This window comes from Camelus bactrianus, chromosome 13, assembly GCF_048773025.1.
Source record: "Camelus bactrianus isolate YW-2024 breed Bactrian camel chromosome 13, ASM4877302v1, whole genome shotgun sequence".
NCBI classification, from domain to species: domain Eukaryota; kingdom Metazoa; phylum Chordata; class Mammalia; order Artiodactyla; family Camelidae; genus Camelus; species Camelus bactrianus.
In genome coordinates, this window is record NC_133551.1 from 42,513,262 (window position 1) to 42,537,410 (window position 24,149).

Here is a 24,149-nt window from a genome sequence, read left to right on the forward strand (position 1 = left end):
TTAATTCTTTTGGGTTTAGGCTTTTCCTTTGTCAATTTTAATTTAATTTCCTTTTGTCAGTATTAGCATTCTTTTGGTAGAATTTGTCTGATAAATCTTTTTCCCTTTTTTTTTTTTTTTTTTGCTTTCCTGAATGGGGCAACATAGTTCATACTGTTTTAAAAAATCACAATCACTATTATATAGTCAATGGAACTGAAATTACAAGTCGTTTATCTTTATTTACAAGCATCAATATTTTTAAAAACTGAATTTTAAGAGTTGATTTCAGTCCTTGAAAATTGAAGTAATTTTTAAAATACCCTTGCAGTAGTAGAATAGCTAAACTCTAAACATTTTAAATTATCTTCCTAAATAATGAAATGTAAGATAATATACTTATTCATATGATCATTTGTTTTGGACTATAACAGTTTATACTCTGCCAATTTTTTTGTTTGTTGAAGTGTAACAGTTTTTTTTTATATATAATATCTTATTTTACTTATTAATCAAAATTGTATTGAACATGAGAATATTTATGTTTAAGATTGTTTTAAAGACCCTTTATCTACTATTTTTTGAATGGGAACAAGTGAAAATGAAGTTAATGAGAGATTCTGATTTTGTTTGTTGAATTATAATATTTTTAAAAAGAATAACTTCTTATTTTACTGATGAATCAAAACTTGATTGAACCTAAATCTTTGTAAGACTTTTCTTTAAAATTCTTAACCGGCCGTTTTTCCTCTCTTGGATTAGCCCACCCCCAATTCTCAGGGGTGTACTTTATTTTACTGCCTTTTTGTTTCACTGATAAAATCTTGTTTATATAAAAAAGAAATTCTTAACCAAACATGGGATTTTTGGTCAGTTTATTTTTTTAAATGGAATAAAGTCAAAGTTTAGTGAGAAATTCTAACTGGTATAACTTCTGTTGCCATGTGAACCTTTAATGAACGGTCCTCGGTTCTTTTCAAATGTAAATGCTTTTTTCATATTCTCTGAAACTTAGTGGTTTAATTAAAAATCCAGAATCTAGAATATCTTTGAGTTTGTTTTTGTTTTTTTTTTAACTGAATTTGTAAAGGTCAGGCCTTGGCATGCCTTAGGTGTTCTGGCAACAACTAAAATGACTTTTGAGAGGGTATGTGTGTACGTACACACTCAGAAATAAAGTGGATTTTAAAAATAGTTTCTACATCCTTGAATATGGATTTTTAAAACATTTGTGACTCTTATCAGTATTTTATTTGCTCATTGATGAACTGTATGACTAGAATATAAGGAAACTGGAAATACATCTTCCTGAGTTTTACTTAGCTTAGTAGAAAGTCTCTGATAGGGCATAAAGGGGACATTTTGCAAAAGGGCCAAATTTTCCTCCCTAGTATCAGTTTGAAAACTCAAAATGTATATAAAATTATGGTATTGATATTGAACCAAAGGAAATGACTAATAACCATGTCAATGTTTATTGTTCACTTTTTGGAAAGAGTTCCACCAGTGCACAGTCCTTTTCTATGAAATAGCTCTTCATTCTATTAAGGCTGGAACCACGGCTTTTAAACTTAAAGGGAAGACCCCTAAATTTAGTAATTTAGTATTTGATAAATGAGCTTATGCTTATGCTTATCCTTTTTCATAGATTTTTTTTTTTAGTGTTGGACAACATCCTATAAATTAGCTCCTCGAAGAAGATCAGTTAGCGGCAGAGCCAGGGCTAAACCTGGGCCTTCTAGATCATGATGTCTCTGATTTTGATTTTTGTCTATTTGTGTGTGTGTGTGTGTTTTTTAATAAACTTCAAATTTTGGAATGGTTTTAAATTACAGAAAAGTTGCAGAGATAGTACAGAGAATTCAATACCCCTTACCCATTTCCCCTGTTATTAACGTATTACATTGCCATGGTACATATGTCAAAACTAAAGCCAACATTGGTACATTACTGTTAATTAACTGTAGGTTTTATTTGGATTTCATCAGTGTTTCTGTCCCAAGATCCAGTCTAGGCTACCACACTACAGCTAATTGCCACATGTCCTCAGTCTCTCTGGTCTATGATAATTTCTCAGTCTCGCCTTTTGTCCTATAAGTTTGGCATTGTCAAGGAGTACCAGCTAGGTATCCTGTAGAATGTCTTCCAACCTAGATTTGTCTGAGTTTTTTTCGTGATTAGGCTGGAGGTTGGGTTTTTGGAAAGAATATCACAGATGTGCAGTACCTTTCTCATCACATTTATCAGAGGGTACATGATGTCCACGTGCCATCACTGGTTAAGGTGGTGTTTGCCAGGTTTCTCCACTATAATCTCCCCCTTATCCTCTGTTCTTTGGAGAGATAGACTCAGGCTCTTTTTACATTGTATTCTGTCCTCCTGTCTATTTGTTTTTATGTTCTTACTGAGCCTTAAATTTTTCTGTCAGGTAAGTTCTTAGACTGAAAGTAGTCTACATATCAGTAGCATTGGTTGGATCCCCATTATTTGAAGAGGTTTGGGCTTGGAGACTTATTAAGGACCCATCTCCCTCTTCTCTCTCAACATGTTCACATTGCATTGAAACTTACTTTTTACACGTTTGCTGCTGCTTCTGTTGAGTTGTGAAAATGAGAGATCGTTTCACTTTTGTATTTCTCATGCCTAGCACAGTGCCTGATGGCTAGAAGTTTTTCAGTAAATGTTTTGTTAAACTAAATTGATGAAAGAAACTTGTATACTTTGGAAAACACAACCGACACCTGATATTTTCATCCCAAATTGCTATTATAAAAAGTATAACTGGCAGTTCAGCTGGTTGAGGAGACCAACGAACAAACAGAACTCCTAAGGAAACTCCTATAATACTGGTTCTCAAAGTGTGGTTTCCCATAAACAATATCAACAGTTAACTTACTAGAAATGCAAATTCTCAGGCCTTACCTCAGATGAACTGAATAAGAATCTCTTATTGGGGCGAAAAACCTGTGTTTTAACAAGTCCTCCAGGTGATTCTGATGGCCACTAAAATTTGAAAAATACTCATACTCCCTAAAAGCATAGAGGATGAAAAAGAAATCAAAGAAAGTAAGCAGCTGGTGGCCATTGATGACGACTGTGAAACTAAATCCCCTCTTTCCGTGCTGTCTCTATCCCTGAGTAACCTTAGGTTTATTTTTGATGCTTTTATTTTGAAATCATCAAAAAGATATTCAAAATGCTTTTAGTTAAGTTTCTATCTGTAGCTTTGCAAATGCATTTGCTAGTACATAGTACATTTCAGTATAAAAACTAGTTGACAGCCAGATTTTTGTTGTTGTTTTTGGCGAATGTGGTACATCATTTGATTTAGTTGCTGTATTTGTTTCAGTGGCAGGCTTTGATTAGTATAAAGTACAGTATAATAAGAAAACAAACAAAATCATAACCAAACAGTATCCTGTTCATTTTTTCTGTTTTATTTGATGGAAACATTTTTGGCTTCAGTTTTGTCAGGGAAACTATCTTCCAGGCAACATGAACTTACTAATACACTTCTTTAACTTTTAAAAAATGTGTTGTCTATTGGCAACAGATGGCTGACATAGCTTTTTTTCTTCAAATGTCCACTTTTCCAGGAAATGACTCCCATCTGCAGCAAGAGGAGTGCTGACCTTTAATGTGTATGTTAGTCACTTCTTTTAGCTCAGTGCCAATCTACTAATACTACGTATATTTAGTTGAAAGTATGTGCTAGCCAGATTGTTTTCTTTCTGGAGTTTCAAGCTTTTGGAGATAGAAAATTTGTGTGTTTTATGCATTTAATAATTAAAAATAGTTTTTAATAGGTAATACATTCTCATGGTTCAGGAGTCAGTACAATGTAAGAAGATAGTCAGTGAAAAAAAGTCAGTCCTATCCTTACCCTCAACTGTTCCATTTACACTTACTCTGCAACCAACCACTTTTCTTATTTATCCTTTCTTGTTTATCCTCCTAGAATTTCTTAATGCGAACATAAACATATATGAATAATTCTTATCCCTTTACCACAAAAGATTACACACTATTATGCATACACACTTGTTCAACACTATACTTTTTTCATGTTAACGTTGTATCTTGGATATCTTTTCACATAGAGAGCTTCATGACTTTTCTTCTGATCAGCTTTATTGAAGACTACAATGAACTACATTCAATTTAAGTATATAATTTGATGAGTTCTGACAATTGTATATACCTGTGAAGGCCCCACGGCAGTTAATATACACAATATTTCCCATGGCATTTAACAGTTGATGGCTTGATGAAGGTAGAAGGAGCAATCAAAGGGAGCAAAGATTTAGAGCTTTTTTTTTTTTTTTTTTTTAGTTTGATAGTATTTCATTGTATGGATATACTGTAGTTTTTTAAACTAGTCTTCTGTTGAGCAGTTGGGTGCTGATACAAACAATTCTGTAATTAATACCCTTTTTATACAGCATTTCCTATGTAGACAGGTTAGTCTAAAGATAAAGATAGATTCCCAGATGTCAGATTGTTGGGCAAAAGGTGAAGTAAATAATTTGGTAGATGTTGCCAAAATGCCCTTCAACAGGCTTGGTACCAATCTGAGGTCCTGCTAGCAATGTATGAGAGTGCCTGTTTGCCCAGTCTAGCTAACAAATTATATTATGAAACTTCGGACTTTTGCCGCTAGATGGAAAAATAGTATTTTAATATAATTTTAACTTGCCGTTTTCTTGTGAGTGAAAGCATATTTTTGTATGTTAAAGGATAGGCTATTTGTAGTATTTACTTTTCTGTAAAACACCTGTTACTACTCTTAGCCCATTTTCCTAGTGGATTTTTTTTTCTGTTAATTTCTAGGAATTCTTTATATATTAGAGAAATTAGTTATTTCTTTGCAGATTTTTTTTTCAGGTTGTTTGCGTTTGACATTACGAGAACTTTAGTTGAAGGGTGTGTGTCTAAGTTTTTACTGCTCAGCATATCTTCCTAAAAGTTGCTTAGCTTTTATTTATTTCCTTTTCTCTTTCCTTCTTTTCATCTCTCCCTCTCTCCCTCCTTCTTTCCGTCCCAGTCTTAATTTCTTAATAAAAGGATTTGAGACAGCTTGGAGATGCTTATTTGTTGGAAAATAATCAATTCATGGGTAGATGTTGTTAAATGACTTTAATATATGTGACCCTGGTATATCTATTTTGAAGGCCATGTTTTTGGTATACTGTGCACTGGAGAAGGAACCTGTGCCAATGTCCTTGCCTCCAGCCTTGGTGCCACCTTCTAAGAGAAAAACGGTCAGTATATCAGGCTCTATGCGATTGATCCCCTCTTCAGCATCAGCCAAGGAACCTTACCGCTCCTTACCACCTGTAGGCATTTTACCTACCAAAGCACCGTTAAGACAGGTATAGATATATCAGTGTTAAAGGACTTTTTTAAAAAAAACAAAGTGCATGGCATTTAACAGTTTATGGCTTGATGAAGGTAGAAGGAGCAATCAAAGGGAGCAAAGATTTAGAGCTCCCTCTGGTTGAACCTATATAATGTGATGTTCTGGAGAAGACAGATAATCTTCTCCTGCATTTGGCCTTACTTAGGTCATATGGATATTTCTTTGGCTTTGCCTTGATCTACCTGGAATGAAAGTTGGAGATAGAAGATACTCCATGCTAATCTGGCATGCTTGCCCTGGCACAGTTAATAGATATTTTATTTGTTTAATCCTTGGTTAACTCTTGATTCTTTGGGATCAAATTATCCAATTTTGGGTTGTCTGAGGCCTTTTCCCCCCTATAACCTGCTTCTTGTAAGGTTGAGTAAAAGAAAATAATGACAGAATATGCACATCAGCCAGTTTATTACAATTAAGAATGCAGAATGAACCTATAAAAAAATGGGGATTTAGAATTATCTGAATGTTTTGTTTATACAGACTCTCCCAGTTACACATCTTAATGTGATCATTCATAAGTCAAGAGTTAACTGTGCTTGAATTTACTCATTACTTTAAAAAAAAGTAAAATGGGCATCTGTAAATATTAGTCCCTGTAGCTGACCTGTATTTTTCTTCTGTAATTTTCTCCCACAGCATTTCAGTTGGGGTGTGATGGAAATGACACACTGTTGCTGTAGTTAGTGGGGTAGAATTGTTCAGAATTGGTGACAGATGTTGTCATGGGTTGCTTCAGTTTGTTTCATTTTGGCAGAAATACTATATATATGTGTATATATATATATATATATTTTTTTTTTCCTGTAGTGGGTTATATCCCCTGCAGAAAAAGCTAAATATGATGAAATCTTCTTGAAAACTGATAAAGATATGGATGGATTTGTATCTGGATTGGAAGTCCGTGAGATCTTCCTGAAGACAGGTTTACCGTCTGCCTTACTAGCCCATATTTGGTAAGACTTTATTTAAATTGATTTAAAAAATGTTTTTTTATCAACTCGAGTTTTGTACATTCTTATTTTTAGGCATTTGTAAGTAGGACAGTTTTTATTTCAGAATTCTTTGTAGAGAAAAATTTAAGTCTGACGATTTCTTCTGCATAATGGACAAAAGCTTGAGAATGGGTTAACTTGTAGTTTTGTTAGATTGACAGTGTCAGTTAATGGTTATTAGAATGTTAAAATCTTGCATTGGTTTATATCAGTTAATTAAACTTCAGTTTTTAAGGGAGAATCCAAAATTCTGAAATTTAAACAATATAAAAAACCAGAATCTTCAAGGCATAGTTGTATAATTCTGTAGGGTATGTGTGTATTTTTATACCTTTACAGGGGAATTACACACTTGCTCCTTAAAATAAGACAAACTTTAGTGTCTCCAGTGAATTTCATATTAAAGGCAACAATGTATGATGAGAATGCTTTATAGTGTGCCTGCTGCCAATCCACCTGACTATACCAGAAGTTATCTTGAGGTTTTCGGGGGAATCAAGCAGAAGTGGAACCACACAGTTGCAAAGAGGAACTTAGAAAAGAACAAAGGACAGCGGATTTGCCTTAAAGGGAACAAGAACCCAAGACTGTGAAAGGTTAAATATGTACAACTAGTGATAGCTGCCACTCTCAAACATGTAGGTTAGAAACTGTACTAAATAAATGGCAGCTGTCATGGGCTTGGCATTATGCCCAAACTTTTTATGTACTTTGTCTTTAATTCTCACAGTAACTTTGCAAGATAGCTGTTATCTCCACTTTATAGATGAAGAAACTAAGGCTTGGAGAGGTTAAAAAATGTGCCCAATGTCACAAGAAGAAATAAGTAGAAAAGCTGAAATTTAAGGTTTCTTTGCCACTATAGCCCATAGTCTTTTGGTCAGGCCACATTGGCTTTCAGTGAATCAAACAGATCAGGACTTAGAAAGCTGAGCCTTTAAAAAAAAAAAAAAAAGAAAGAAAGAAAAGAAAAGAAAAAGCAAATAGAATAAAACATTTGCTGTTTCTCTTCAAGTGATTCTGTAAAGGTTTCCAGATTGCTGCCTTCTCTTCACATGTGATCTCCATTTGCAGCTGTTGTTTTTGCTTTGACTTGGTGATCCTTACATCCTCCTACTTCAAGAGCTGCAGGAAACAAGCTGACATGGAATGTTTTCCTTGTTTTAGAATCATTCTAATGCCACTAACGAATCAAATTTGTTGAAATTTATCTTTAATGTTGAAAATGCTGAGAGTAGAGAATGTTGGAATTCTTTGGCCCACCCCAATTTTTACACTGGTTCTGGAAATTGGTAAGAAAGCACAGAGCAAACCCAGATTAGAGGCCCCTGCTCAGCACCAAGGTGAATGGTCTCTTTTTCTTACCATTTTAGCTGATACCTCTCTTCTAATATTTTAGCAACTTTTGGGCTAGCCTCAAGTTGGTGTGACTTTCTTTTTTAATTCAGCCAATCATTTTTTTAAAGCTACATAGTCTTACTACTTTTGTCTGGATTTTTAGAATGGTAGTTGTGGCATTTACATACTGTTCATTTTATTTATTTATACAGGGCATTATGTGACACAAAGGACTGTGGGAAGCTTTCAAAAGATCAGTTTGCCTTGGCTTTTCACTTAATCAATCAAAAGTTAATAAAGGGCATTGATCCTCCTCACATTCTTACTCCTGAGATGATTCCACCATCGGAAAGGGCCACTTTACAAAAGGTAAGACAACTTAAAAGAAAACTTGAATGTACTAACAGAAAGGAATAAATGCTATGTCAAATGACAGACTCAATTTGTATGGAATAGTGGAGAAAATGTATCTGGTTAGGAACAGAGACAGAGCACTATACTGATTACGGTTTAGTTTGTGCCTATAAATATGTTCAAATGCCTTGTGTGATGTCCTTGGGCTGCAGGTCATTTATCCTACCATCATTACACATATGGCAACCATATTTTCCAGTCTTAAAATTGGGAAAATATGGTCTTATTTTTCCCCTTCTGGATTTGTGAATTAATTTTTATGCATAGGGTATAAATTTTAAATGGAGTCTATAAGAATTAAATGATTGTGTTTCATTTTATGATTCACTCTTGGAGAAAACAGTACAAATTTGAAAACAACCTAGGACATTATGATTACTTTTCAGTCTTACATAAGAAAAGAAAACATGTTGAGGAAAAATCTGTGTGGTTTTTGCCGTATAGATGACCCTCTATTCCTGAGCATACTACTGAATTTCAATCTGAACAGCTAGAAGCAGATTTTAGCTACTTTGGTTTCTGGCCAGCAGTGGGAATTTTCAAAACTACATGTTTCAGTAATGTTGTTTCCTGATTTTTCTCTCCTCATTTAGAAACCCTTCCTAATGTAGTGCATTTCTAATATCTTGGCATTAATAATAGAGCTTTAAAAGGACTTACATGCTCTAGTGGCTTTTTGCCTTTAAAAATGCATACTTTGTATCTTTAAATCTCTTGTGACCTGTAAGGTAACCATTGCTGTGGCGATTCTTCAGTTACATATTTAGGAGTTGTCACATCTTTGGTATGAAGAGTGTTGTCTTTAAAATGTCAATAGAATATTTTGGTCTGCCATTAATTTTGTCAGCTAGGTTTTAAAAAAAAATCCCATTTTAACAAGTCTAATAAAAATTAAAATTGAATTTTTTCCAAGTCAACTAAATGGAAATTTACAGCCATCAGGTACAGAAGTTATTTATAAGAGGTTTTAATCTGTTTTTAAATAAAGTAGGTTTTTGATTATCTACTTTATGAGTGTTTTGGGGGGAGCATTTTGTGAATTTTTGAGATTTCTTGTGATACAGGATGTGGGTTCCCTAAGATATAGAGAAGGCTAAAAGTGATGCCACCCAAAAAGATAAAGATTACAAATTTGTATTTACACTCCGTGCTATAACTGTATCTCAGTTATGGAATGCTGTGTTGTTTCATCTTTTCTTTCACTATGTAGACTGTTTTTTTCCCTTGCTGCCTTTGTTTTATGCCACTGAGTCTCCCACCAACAACACAAAATACAGATACAGCAGAACTTTCTGAACAAATTATCTTTGTTCATTGAAGCCTCTATAACATTAGTAGATGCTTCGAGTTACATCTGCTATACAGAATTTTTAATTTATTAGATTTGTCTGAAGTCCACTCACTAGAGCATAGAAACCTTTGTCTATGTCAGATATCAGTATTATTCATTAAAATGGGATTTTATCACTGTTACCTACTAACCAAAAATTTTAACCTTAAAAATTAAAATTTGTTTTGTCTTTCAAATAATCTCTTTTCTCTTCATAATCTAATTTTTTTAGAACTGCATTTTTTGCAGATTTGACTAATCCTTTTTTTGAATGTTGCTTTCCTTTCTGTGTTTTTTCTAGTTTGGACTATTTTTTCCATTCTGCAGCACTCTGCTTTTCGCCTTTCTTGTACTGTCAGTTTCTTAACTCTACTCTCTCAAGGTTAGAGCTTTACTTTATGCCTTTTTTAGAATTACAGTTTTTGGTTTACAAGATACATCTTGAAATTAGAGGTTTTTTTATGCAGCAAAGTTGGTGCAGAGAATATACCTAAACAGCATTTGTCACGTGTCTGTCACTTGGTCCTTTTGTGCATTTTAACTTGCCTTCTCAAGGCTCTCTGATCCACTTAAAATCACCAAAGTGGAATTTTTGCATAATACACAAAACAGGGTGAGAGAAAATATTGTGTGCAAAAAAGGGAACATGCTACATTTTTCTTCATATGCCCTTTTTATACTTTACATACTGTTAGGTGAACTTCTTCTGTGCTTCCTGGTTGCATGTCATTTTATTACTTTAGAATTGGAGTTTAATTTTTGTGTCAGCAATTGAGGAGTGACACAGGCTGTACCAACTAAGTGCACTCATCTTCCTTCTGGAGTCATCTGTGGTTCATAGCATGTTTGAAGTTAAACTTATTTGTCTCTTCTCATTTGATGATATTTTTAATAGTGAAAGAATGTCAAATGTGAGTCACTTTTTTTGAATTAGAGTTACAGAAGAGGTGTGGAAGTCATGAGTTTCTTGGTTTGCTTGCATCTCTGTTAGCAAATTTCTCAGTAATTAGGTGATATAAGTTACTCTTGGTGATAGAAGTGAGACTAAGCACTAATTTTTCATTTGTTGACCTTTCAAATTGTCTGGCCAGGCTTAGCTCATAAGTCAGGTTTGTACAGCTAAAATTCTAGTGAATATTTGTCACATTTAGAAATCTATTTTAAAATGTCTAATCTAACTTAGAATGATAAGGATCTGCGTATCAGTGAAACATAGTAAAACAGTAAGGAGTATATTTGATACAAATCTATGATTAATAGAAAAGAGAATAACATTGAATCCTAGTAGATGAATTTTGGTATTGATAGTCAAAACAAAACAAGACACCTGAGGACTGTTAACACAGTGTAACATAAAGAGATATAGAAAGAATTATTTGCCAAATTTTATTGGGTATCTGTTTATCAAGTTGGCTTTTAGGGTAATGGTTTCATTTACCTAAATGATCTTGATGTGCAGGTGCGAAGGGGCATAGTATGAAATAGCACTTGGGTTTAATTGGAAGTCTCCTGATCAATAGCTTCTATTAGCTGGATTCATATTTAAGCAAGTAATTTATTATGTTTCCTTAGCTATAAAATGGGGTTAATAACAATATCTGTCCTACTACAACTCAGTTTTCAGATTAGTTTTGAGAACTGACTAAGAGATTTAAAAGTTAGTAAATTGTAAATCATATAAATGTAAGCAGATGGGATACTATGAACTTTTAGGTTTCTTCTTCTGGTGTGCAAGTTGGTGACATACATTAAGTTCATAGCAACATAAGTATTAGTATTAAGTTTTATGTTCTGCTAATAAGGTCCTCAGTTTATCTTAGTTTACATATTCAGGTCTCAGTTTTAACATTTCCTGATGGTGATTATTCTGTTATTTGTCGATCTGGTTGTGGCATTGGGTGTAGATCAAGTGTTTGAAGGAGCAATTATTTTTTTGCCCTGACTTCAGCCAGTTATATAAGACATCAAAAATGGAGATTGAGCCAGGGTGAAAGAAACTCATTGGGAGGCTCTCCATCTTTGAAGAACATATTCTGTTGAGGAAGTAAATTATAAAAACAGCTTACACATATAAAATACCATAAAGTTTGTAGAGTGACTTCACATGCAGTGTTTATTTCATTTCATGTTTAAAGTGGGAAGAGCAGAGATGACTTCTCTATTTTGTAATGAAGATCTTGCAGCTAATAAAATAGCAGAGCCCAGAATAAACCCAGCTACGTTTTCTAAATACAAATACCATTCAGAGACCAGTTTTGACATCCTTATTGGTGAAAAAAAAACTATATATAAAGGATGTCATACGAAGACAGTTTCATATATAATTTTTACTATGGAACATGCTGAGCAATTGATTTTACTTTAAATAGACGCTAAAAATGTTACTAAATGTAAATATTTGTTGAATTAAACAAAATCAACCACTATCATAATTCTGTGATTCAACAAAAATTTGTATACTTACTCTGTGCCAGATGATACAAATAAATCGCCATCCGTCTTCCCCCAAAATTTATGCTTCACTGGAGGAATTAGTTTATATCAATATCTGCTTTACTACAACATTCTGGACAGACTCAGATCAAGTGATGAAGACATTGGGATCTGAAGTGGTGATATATATTATGGAACAACAGCTATTAGAGAGTTTAAGGGAAAATGTCTTAGTATATAACTAGGTGTGTGTGTGTGTGTGTGAGAGTGTGTGTATATAAAGATGCATTAGATATGATTTTCTTAAATGAATTAAGTGTTAGTAATACCATAAAGTATATAACCATATAGTGCTTTTAAACAGTTTTAATGCTTTGTCATATGCAATTTTATAGCAAATAATGTTATAACTGTGCACTTTTTGTTTTTAGAACATCATAGGATCAAGTCTTGTTGCAGATTTCTCTGCTATTAAGGAACTAGATACCCTTAACAATGAAATAGTTGACCTACAGAGGTATGTAAAGTAAAATTACACCTGACTATTTAATACACATACATACTCTTTTCTGTTTCTAATGTATATCTTGGTAGATACTGCTTAATGTGGTTAAGTGCTATGGTACTTAAAATGGGAATCGGTGTACCTTATTTCATTAAATCTATAGAAACCTTTAATTGTAGGATGCAGTACTTTCTTATGTAGCACTAAAAAAAGAAAACTCACTGCCAAATAAACGATGACATTCCATCAAATATAAGGTACTATTTGATTTTGAACAATGAAATATGTATATCTTAGAATGAATGAAATACATTCTAAATTTTCCTCCAACTTTAGATATTTGAATAGCATATTAGGAAAACATTATTATTTAAAACATTTTATGGAAGGAATGTTAAATGCAGATACCATGCCAAGAATTTTCACAACTGTTATTTCATTTGATCTTCACCAAAACTTTGTGACTTAAGGTAGATATTATTGTTTCTATTTTACTGTACGGAGTTAAGATGCTTAGGTTATTTTACCCAAAATCATACAAACCTGTCATTAGTAGAACTAATACCAAATCTCAGAACTACTTGATCTGGAATTGAATCTTCTTTCTTATACATATGTAGTGTGTAGACTAGACTTGAATACAGTTAGGTTTGAATCTAAATACACCAGATACTATCGGTATTTCCTAATTTCCTTATTCCCTGGAAACTATAGTAATACTCATTTTAAAAATATCCCTCTAAAATTACCTTTTAAAAAGTGAGACCATTTTTCCACCTATAGGGCATTGGACTTAAATATCATTTTAGTTACACAAAACCTTTTTTTTTTTAACCTTCACAACACTAAAGCAGGTAATGGCTGATACTTCATTTTACTGATAATATTGTGACATAAGGAGATTAAATAATTAATAATATTGTGATGTAAGGAGATTAAATGATTTGTCTGGGCTATATGGCAAGACCTTGGGAATGCTCTTTCCTCATCTATGAGACTACACTGAGATTGCTGTAGAGAAACTTATTTATGATTTTTTTCAGTTCCAAGAAAGAACTCAACCCAGGCTAACTTAAGTGAGAGTGAATTTATTCACTTGTGAAACTAAGCTCTCTCAGAAGTAGAAATAGCTTAAGGCATAGCTTCATCCTGGGGTTCAAATAATAAAATCAGTTCCCTTACTCTCTCCATTTCTTGTTTCCACTTTCATTGGGTTGTTCCATTCTCAGATAGACTTTCCTATTATGTTGTCAAGCAGGTTATAGCACACTTAGTTTCATGTACTTATTATTTCAAATTTAGTAGAGTGCCTGTCTTCTGGCATTTCCTGCAAAAAGCCCTAAGATGCATTCTGATTGTACTGGTTTAGAGCCTTACCTACTCTTGAAACAGTCAATGACCAGGGATGTATAGTTTGCCTATTTGCCATGAACTCTGTCCTGGGAGGGGTGGGGAGTGAAGGTTAGTTTTCTGTCAAGACCACATGGAGGAGGGGGTGTCCCCACATAAAAATTCTGTCAGAAGATGGAATGAATTCTGGGCAGGTAAATATCCACAGAAGGCAGTATAGCTTCAAATCCATAGTAATTTTAGTGATCACTCTTAGTATCATCTACCTCCTTGAAAAATATGACTTGACATTCTGTGAACTTAGTCTGGGCACTTTTTTAAATGTCATTTTTTAGTTTTGACATTTCTGCCTTCTACTAAATTCTACCAAATTGTCATTTCCAGCTCAAAAATTCGCCTTTGCCCATTACATAAAGCTTCTAATATTCGAATCCTAGAAAGTAAAAAACTAACAAATAAAAACAAACCCTTGGAGATTATATAACCCAGTTTCTTACTTTCTCATGAAAAAAAAAATCAAATCCAAAGTCATACATCAAGTCAGCAAAAGTGCTGGCTGACACCCAAACCTGGTTGTATAATTTCTAGTTCTACATTCTTTCTATTATGTAAGTCAGCTTCTCATTAAGATTTAGTGCATTTTTACTTCGATTCAGATTAGAAGTAAACGTTTAATTACTGAGTCTGTAATGATGTGTAGACTTCATTTTCCTATGGTCCATAAATGGTCCATTAACATTTTTGCTTATCTTATGAGTAATGTGCATGGAATAGTAGCTAGATTTGAAAATATTTGTCATCTGTGCCTCTCAAGCTATGAAAATAGATACATACCCCAGTATTCTAGGGCTTGCTTGATTTCCACAGTAGTTATTTTACATGAAATGTTTTTGTAGTGAGTTTTAATAGGAAGTAGAGCATCACACATAAGATGTTCTTATAGGTACAAACATTTGTTATATTAGTTACATTTTGTTCAGCTGAGCTTTCACCTACTTCTAGTAACCATAATTTAAGTTGTACTAGTGGCAGTTTTACATAGTGAATTACAGCTAACTACATAAAAAGAACTTATCTAACATTTTGTGGCTGTCTTATTTAGAAAATCATAGAGCTTCAAAACGTTATTAAGTTTTAAATTGTAGTCACATTTTATAAATGTGTGATACATTTATACTTGATTTGACACTTGTGAAAATATTTTCCCTAGGCTTTTATTTTAGGTGAGATCTACAATGTAGGCAAACTTCTATCATCTGTCAACTCCAGTAATGTCATAGTAACACTCATCTACTCATGCAGAAATTATGGTTGTTAAAATTCACTTTTGTAAATGGTTGTATTAGGTCACTACCACCAAGTCTTTAAAAAGAATATTACATTATAAACCTTGGCTTTTGTTATTATGAAAAACAGCTCTTTCTTTGTAACAGGAGTACTCTTTAGCCTTTAAATCTTTTATTAATATATCAGGATATGATGTGTATAACTACAAAACAGGAAAAAATAATGTAAACAGATTTTGTTTGTGGCTTTTACTAAATTGTTATCTGACAAAAGATTAGTCCCTTCTTATTTGTATGGTTTTTGGATGAAAATATTTAATTTTAGTCCAGGGACCAAACCTGTAAATAAACAGCATATATAATATGGAATTGTAATGAGTGTGTAATGAATATGGTGTTTTACAAGATTTGTTTTTTCCCCCTCAGTGATGGTTATGATACACACTCATAAAACTTTAGAAAATACAGAAAAGAATAATGAAGAAAGGAATGTGTTTCTTAGAATAATAATTTGTTTTGAGCATTGAAAATCAATGGAGATATAAAAAGCAATATATAACCTCAAGAGTTAGTTGGGTAAAGAACATTCTTTGTTATCAGTCAGAAAATGAGGTGTTGTTTTTACCTCTAGTTCACTAAATTGTTTCTAGTTGAAAATATAAGACATTGAGAGCTTGAGGCAGGATGACTTTTTTGCCATTTGTTTCTTTAAATTTTTTATATGGTTCCTTCAACATTTGCTATATAGTGATTTAATTATGTCAATCAGATTAAATTAGTGTGATATTTTCAACTTAAGGAAAAGCGATGGTTGTGATATAATAATCTTATCAAATATCTGAGCTGCAGACCTGTATTTTTCATTGTCTAACTAGTGTTTTCATCTAAATGTCCAGTAGGACATGACTTCTTAATCTTCCCTTGACCACTGTCCTGTCTTGTTTCTCTCTCTCAGTGACATCACCATTTATCTAGTCACTCAAACTAGAATCCTGAGATTTTTCTTCTTCTATTTTGAAATGTCTTTTGAAATCACTCCTACCTTCTCTCCTTTGCTTGATCAGCTCCTCCTTATCCTTCAGATCTCACCTCAGACATCATTACCTCTGGAAGGGGAAGCCATCTCTTGACTACTTTTACCTCCCAACCTGCATACCTATCAAACCTTATTTAAGAGCCTGTCTTACATAGTTTTTATATTTATGCTTGTTACAGCATTTATCATATGTTATTATAATTGTCTGTTTTATTTGGTTATCTCACTACACTGTGTACTTCTTGATTATAAGGACTGTTTGCTTGTTGACTGTTATATCCCTACTGCTTATCTTATATAATAGATGATAGATAGATAGATAGATAGATAGATAGATAGATAGATAGATAGATAGATTGATTATGTAATAGATATATGGAGAAAATAACTTGTTCAGTATTGTTGTAATCTGCCCTGTCCTTTCTGCTTTTTCTGTCTTAGTTTTAGCCTTTATCTCATATCTGGATCATGGCGATAAGCTCCTAATTGACTGTTTGCTTTGAGTCTTTCATTCCTTGAGTTAACCTTCCTCCAACTGATACATAAAATACAACTCAGACCGCTTAGTGACTCCCCATTACCAACTGGATGCAGTTCTCTTTTCTGAGTATGGCACACAGTCCCTTCTGTCTCTTTCTTCATGATGTTCCCTTAACACTCTGACCATTCTTTTGTTTTAGCCACCTCTCACGGTGAAGCAGACTGTCTCTGCTGTGATGCTGTAAAGCACTGGAACAGACGCTGTGTGTTTGCTCTGCACTCTCTGTGTTAGCATAGTCCTCTAATCTGCCATTTCAGCTTCTTTCTTCTTCTCCAGCTATGTGGTGGGTGGGCTTATTACCTCTCACCTCAGCATGCCATCAATTTTTGATTATTCTGTGCCTCAGATCCTACTAGTCCCCTTTTCCTGAGCACACTTTTACCTTATAAACTTTTCTTCATGCTTTAAGGCCCAGCTTAAAAGTCATCTCCTTTGTCAGAGCTTCCCTGAAACTATGATTGCTAGTTGCTCTTTCCTTTCTATTTACAGAGATTTTATTCCTTTGTAACAGTACTCACCACATTTTAGTGTGGTCTTTTTTTTTTTTTAATTTGAACTCCAGGGCAGGAACTATGTCTTATTCATTTGGATATGACTAGAAATTAATGCACACAGTGCCTGACACCACAGAATTTTATTATAGGTTAGTTGGTTGAGTGAATGAATCAAAGTATGTTATACATTTTAGAATATTTCCAGACTAGAAACCATCACTGAATGATGAAACAAAACAAAGGATCTTCTAAATAATAGCTTATTTTGAAGACTATAGAAGATTTTATAGACAAAAGGATTTTTAATCCTTACAGAAACATTAAAGCTATTGGACTGATTTTTCGTATTTTGCCAGACTGTTCTTGTGTCAAGAATTTCCTTTGAGAATCTGATGAAGGCTATTAGACTCTGCCTCCAGAAAAAGAGAACGTGTGTATCCAAGTACACCATTTTGCATTTATTTCGGGAATTCCCAGACCCTGAAAAACTATCCATGGACCCATTTTTAAGAACCCTTACTCTAAAAGTAAACTTTCTCAAATAGAGAAATTCTTGGCAATGAGAAGGCAAAATATACCAAGAAATTGGCTCCATCACTTAGTGTGGTGGTGATGGATTATGCTGAGGCAGGAGTTAATATTTATTTGTCTCCTACCAGCTTCTACTTCTTATCTCTGTCCTTTTAGCAAGAACATTCAGAAGTAAAAGCTACATCCTGTCAGGCCAGTTTGTTATCCTGATCTTGGACTAGTAAATAGGATAGATGATTACAATAATAGTTATTAGGCATTGTGCTATGCCTGCTTTATACAAATTCTCTTATTCAATTCTTGCAACATGGCTGAAGGATAAGTAGTTTTATCTCATTTTTTCAGATGAGGAATGGACAAATCTCCTTTTCTAAGAAGCTTTCCTTGATAGCCACCTTAGCTCAGAGAGAGAGCACTCAGTTTCCTTTTCTCAGAATGCTTACAATACTTAATTATATTTCTTTCCCCAGTAGTCTCTGAGCTCTGTGTGATAGCACAGACTCTCTTATTTCCAATTAGGCAACATAGTGTAGTAGTATTTCAGAGCATGGACCTTCTGGCCAAATTGCCTGATTTGACTCTTGACCTGACTTAGACAAGTTACTTAACTATCTGTGCTGCAGTTTCTTCATCTGTAAAATGGAAATATGAATAATATCATGTAAAATGCCTAGTTCCTGGGACATGGTAAATTCTCAATGCATGTTAGTAATCATCATCCTCCTCCAAACCTAGCTCAGCACTTAGAGCACAGCATTCATTGAAAGGTGTTCAGCAGACATTGGTTGGAGTAGCAGACCAAGTACTCTCTTCTGGAGCTGGAGACTGGAACTGTGTAGCCCGGAAGCCAGAATCTGTGTTCCTAAATGTATAGATCTCTTCCTCAGTCATATTTAAGAACTGATTTTAAAAAAAATACTTAAGGCTATGGTAGCATATGGTTTGAATTTTTTTTACTATGTTTTTCGTTTAGTTCAGTTCAAATACTGTGAGAAACCATTAGCTCTGCAGAGGGCATTGCTTACAGTATCTAATCTGAAATTCTTTTGCTTATAAAATCCAACCTGATCTGTTTCTGGCCCTGTGGTACTGATACAAGAAGGTCTCAATTGTGACTACTTCAGCAGTGGCATTGCTGAGTGAATAAACGAAACTCTAGGTTGTGGCATGCATTTGTTTTGGTAATAAGGAAGCACCTTAATTCATTTTCACATAAAGTGTATAGCTTATCATTTAAAAACTTTGCTTAGGGAGACTTCCCTTATTTGAAACCTTCCTTGCTCAAGTCTGAGTCTGTGCTAATGCAGCAACCACTAGCTACATGTGGCTATTGAGCTCTTGAAATGTGGCTGATCCAAATTAAGATGCACTATTTGTATAACATATACTGGATTTCAAAAGAAGAATATAAATATTTTGGGTATCTTGGATTAAATCAAATATAATAAAGTAAATTTCACTTGTTTCTTTTTAATATATAGCCATTAGATCATTTAAAATTACACGTGTGGCTTGCTTTATATTTCTATTGAACTGCTCTGTTCTGAATCAATTGTATTATATAAAAATTATATTTTATTTCCTTGCATTATTTTGTGGCACTGGTAGCTTACTAAGGAGCACTTACCTCTATTAAGAGAGCAATCATTTTTAAGATGTGTTTTAGTCTGTCTTTGGGAAACAAAAATGTCTACCAAGAAATTTCAGCTGCTAAAGGATTTAGGAGTCAGTCTCCAGCAACACATTTAAGTACTAACTGCCATAATTCTGGATGCTTGATTACAGCTTTCCAAAAAGCCAGTAAATGTTGTACATTTATACTAGTAAATAGAATAATGAGAATAATAATAATAACAGCTCACATTTATTAAGCACTTACTGCTTGTTAGGCGTTGTGCCAGAGTATTTCTAGATGTAACATAAATTAGTTCTCCCCATCAATTTTATTATCCCTTTTTTTTAATTAGGAAAACTAAGTCCTAGTCTTAGTTTTTTTTCTTCTTCTTCTTCTTCTTTTTTTTTTTTTAGTTTTTTTCATCTTATTTTGTCTTGCTAGATAAGTAGAATAAATTAATTATTTGGAGTTTGCAAAATAAACTTTTATTTCTGCTTTAAAAAAATGAACCATCTAATTTTGGATCCTACCACTGACAGGGTAGTGGTCATACGAGCCACACCCCAGAGTTTGTGTTTTTCCTAATTCCAGTTAGGCTGACTTATTTTTCAAAAATAAAATTCACTAAAACAGCCAGCCTCTTAGGAACTAAGAAGTTTAGTTATTCCCATAGGACCAAATACACTTAAACTTTTACAGCAATTATCTTACAGTTTTATAATTATTGGCTGTGTTTGTTTTCCTAGCAAACTCTAAATAGGGGCCTAAATTTAATCTTATTTGGCATATAGTAGATATTCAATAACTGCTTGTTGAAAGAATGAAATAATACATAGTCATATAGAGATTGTATATTTTAGGGAATTTGTTAGCAGAATTAAAAGCTTAAGGTACAAAATAATGTCTTCACTCTCAAAACTTTAAGTTTTTATCAACTAATTATGAATTCTTAGAGTAAAAGACCATCTGACTTTCAGACTGGTTTGAATTACAAGCCAAGACTTCTCAACTGTCTGTAGTTGTTACTCTAATCTAGCTTGAGGCTTTTGACAGTTCCCAAGATAAGCAGAGCCAGAGTGTTCTATTGCCTTTCTAGTAGTTGTCATCAGCTTTCTGAGTAGTAAGAGCCTCAGCTTCCTCCCTTTCCCCACAGAACAGAAGCCAGCAGAGAAAGAAGAGCTATGTTGTTAAAATAATGCCATTCAGAATTCAAAAAAGCATAGCTCAGAAATCTTTAGGGACTCCCACTGCCTGTGTATTAAAAGTCTGTAAGTCTTTACCTAGTACTGAAGTTCTTTTATGATCTTACGCTGACCTACCGTTCCAGCTTTATTTACCACACATAAACCCTCCATCTTAGACAAATTAGTCTACTATCTAGAATTTTCTCACCTCTGTGCTTTTTTATTATTTTTTTATTGTGGTAAAATATACATAACATAAAATTTACCATTTTAGTCATTTTTAAGCATACAGTTCAGTGGCGTTAGGTGCATTTACATTGTTATGCAGTTTACCACAGTTTATCTCCAGAATTTTATTATCCTAAACCAAATGCTTTAATAGGACTTGATATCAACTTAACTTCAATTGTATACAAAATTCTATTCCTATTAGCTCTTTTCCTTCCACTTTTGTTGCTGTTGTCATAAACTACATCTTTATACATCGTGTATCCACTAACATAGATTTATAATTTTTTTTATGCATTTGTCTTTTAAATCTTATAGAAAATGTAAAGGGAAGTTGTAAACCAAAATTACAGTAATACTGGGTTTTGGTTTTGTCCATATATCTACCTTCACGGGAGAACTTTATATCTTCATATGGCTTCAAGTTACTGTCCAATAGTAGCCTGTCATTTCAACCTGAAGGATTCCCGTTAGCATCTCTTATAGCACAGGTCTAATGGTAATGGAGTTCTCAGCTTTTGTTTATCTGGGAATAGCTTAATTTCTCCCTCATTTCTGAAGGACAGTTTTGCCAGATAGAGTATTTTCATTTGGCAGGTTTTTTCTTTCAGCATTTTAAATGTCATCCCACTGCCTTCTGGCCGCCAAGATTTCTGCTGAGAAATCCACTAATGATCTTATTGCGGATCCCTTGTACATGAAAAGTCTTTTCTGTCTAACTGCTTTCAAGATTCTTTGTCTTTCAACAATTTGATTGTAATTGTCTCAGCATGGGTTTCTTTGGATTTTCCTGCTTGGAGTTCGTTGAACTTCTTGGCTTATAGATTCAAGTATTTTTTCAAATATGGGAAATTTTCTTCTTGGTTTACCTCTTAGTCTGCCATTTTGCTGACATCCTCTGTGCTTTCTTGTATAAGCTCTCCTTTGCATTTGAAATGCCTTTTTTCTGCTCAACATTCATTCTTTCCTTCATGGCTTAGCTGAAGTCTAACCTCCTTCACAAAGCATTCCTAGACTGAAATAATTTCTGTTGAAATACCGTATAATAAACAAAGCACTTAACTGTCTGCACAGCTTATTTTTGCAATTCATGATCCTTCCTTCACTGATACCGGAGAAGCCTTTTCTGACCCTCTCTGAGGAGAGTCGGGTAACACGGGTCTTCGGTGTTGCCACGGCACCTTGTACCTGTGTGGTACCCAGTACACTGCATTGCAGGTTATCTTTCTATGTTCTTCTGCCCAACCTCACACAAACATTTAATGGCAAGTAGCTGTCTCATTGTTTTTTTGTATCCCTAAAGTGTAGCACAGTGACAAGTATGTAGTAGAATTCAGTATTTGTTTGTTAAATAAGTAGGTAGGTCTTAGAATTGCATAAGGATATATTGGGTATCATTATATATTTTTCACTCACAACATCTCCACATATAATGTGTAAAGTAAGTATTATCTTCAATTTGCTTTAAGGAATTGGCTCACATGATTGTGGAACTGACGAGTTTAAAATCTGTAGATTAGGTTAATAACTTGGAGACTTAGGGAAGAGTTGATGTTGTAGCTCACGTCTGCATACAGTCTGGAAATAGAATTGCCTCTTCCCTGGGGGAACCTCAGTTTTTTTCTCTTAAGGCCTTCAACTATTGGTTGAGGCCCACCACACCATGGAGGATATCTACTTTACTCAGAGTCTGCTAATTTCACTGTTAATTTTATCTGAAAAATACCTCTACGGCAACATCCCAACTGGTGATTGACCAGCTATCTAGGTATCATGACGTAGGGAAGTTTAATACATAAAATTAACCATAACAGAAGCTGATAGGATCCAGGGCCTAAGCCCTACAAAAATTCTGTCTCCCTGCCTTTCACCTCAACTTCTTTGTGAAAATGTAATTATTTTTAGGCAGAAACAATGAATTCCAACAGCACTTGGACTCACATTTGCCCATCTTCATCATTTCACAGGGATGATTTTTCTTGAATGAGTGAGCTAATCCATGTAAAGTGCTTACCACATAACACCTATGACGCAGTGAATGCTTAATAAGTGCTAGTTTCTGTAAGTAGTAGTAGTAGTAGTAGTAGTAGTAGTAGTAGTAGTAGTAGTAGAAGAAAATATGGTAGGGGTAATAGTGGTTTTCCATTAATTCTAAATAAAGCATCCTAGATAAAGATTTTGACTGCCTTGACTTTTATCATGGGCCCAGTCTTGAGGCAGTCTGTGTGATTTTGAGGTGGGAAACTATGATTGGTTAAGCTTTGCTCAAGAGCTAATCTCTGGCCAGTCGTTACTCAGAGAGGCTGAGTCTGTAAAAAGATGGCATCTTTTACTTGAACTATATGGGTAGAAAGATAGTAGGGAGAGAGCAGCAGTCTCCTAAAAGCAGGATTGCTGGGTCCTAGGAGAAGGGAAGGTCAACCAGAACAAATAGCTGTTGTTATAGTGATTTAACAAAGATGATCTGTGATAGAGCAGTATTTGAATTCTGGACTATTTGACTCTAAGTCTAATGCTTTGAAAACCATACAATGAGTTTCTAAAAGTAGAGAGTAGTTATTTTGAATATTTAGACAAGATCAGTGTTTTCTAAACTTTATGTACCCCCATAATTCCTTTTAAAAAGTTTAAAAGTTACTCCATCAATATTTAAAATTCTGAGTATTGCTAATATAATGAGCAAAATGAAGCCATAGCATAGACTCAAAGCCTGCCTTTTTCTTAATTACATGATACCTTGTACATATCACCTTGCATATCTTAAGATGGTAGATATTAGCATCTGCACAGTGAAAAATAGTACTCAAGCTCTGAATAGTTATGTGACCTAATCAGAGTCAGAAAAGCTGTTTCATGGCAGAGCCAGATTAGAATCCAGGTCTCCAGTTTTTAGTCCTATTTTCTTGTTCTCTGTAAGACCCAAATACCTTACTGAAGACTACATGATAAGAAGAGCATGCTTTTCTGTGTTTGCTTGTTAGATTTATTGGCAGTTAAGCTACCTAATAATGAGGACATCTTTAGAGTTAAAGGCGCCCAAAGGGAAGGATAGTTATAGAGGTTAAGATTCTGTGGAATAAGACAGAATAGTAATTTGGCATCTTTGAAATTATAATCTAAATTGAGAAAATTATTTTACTTTCAGTCTGGTTTATGGGATAGATTTTCTTTCATAATTTTTTCAATAGAAAGTAATATAACTGGTCATTTTATTATTTTTAAAGTTTTCTGTTAAGTAATATATGTTATACTACTTGGTTTTGATAATAAAAGGAGTTATTATGAGACCAGAATTTTACTAGATAATAGTGGGTTGAATATTAAATTTAATTGATCTCAGACTAAGAAAAATTAATACCTGAAGATTCCCATATTGTATTTCATTTGATGGTCTTCAGGATGTTTGGAGACATCACCACTGCTCCCCATCCCTCCCATCCCCAAAATTATGAAGAGAAATTTGTACTTTCTAAG

General features: G+C 33.9%; 1 protein-coding gene across 4 annotated transcripts in view; it reads left to right on the forward strand.

The window, feature by feature from the left end:
- The window catches only part of EPS15 (epidermal growth factor receptor pathway substrate 15), a 123,051-nt gene that overhangs the window by 45,009 nt on the left and 53,893 nt on the right, over positions 1–24,149 (forward strand). For 3 of the 4 annotated variants that reach the window (XM_074376500.1, XM_074376502.1, XM_074376503.1), the window contains exons 9-12: positions 5,151–5,351; positions 6,206–6,351; positions 7,941–8,097; positions 12,337–12,422. In XM_074376500.1, coding sequence (XP_074232601.1) covers positions 5,151–5,351; positions 6,206–6,351; positions 7,941–8,097; positions 12,337–12,422 — 590 coding nt within the window. The remainder of the gene's footprint in view (positions 1–5,150; positions 5,352–6,205; positions 6,352–7,940; positions 8,098–12,336; positions 12,423–24,149) is intronic. The other variant, XM_074376501.1, reaches the window with a different exon arrangement.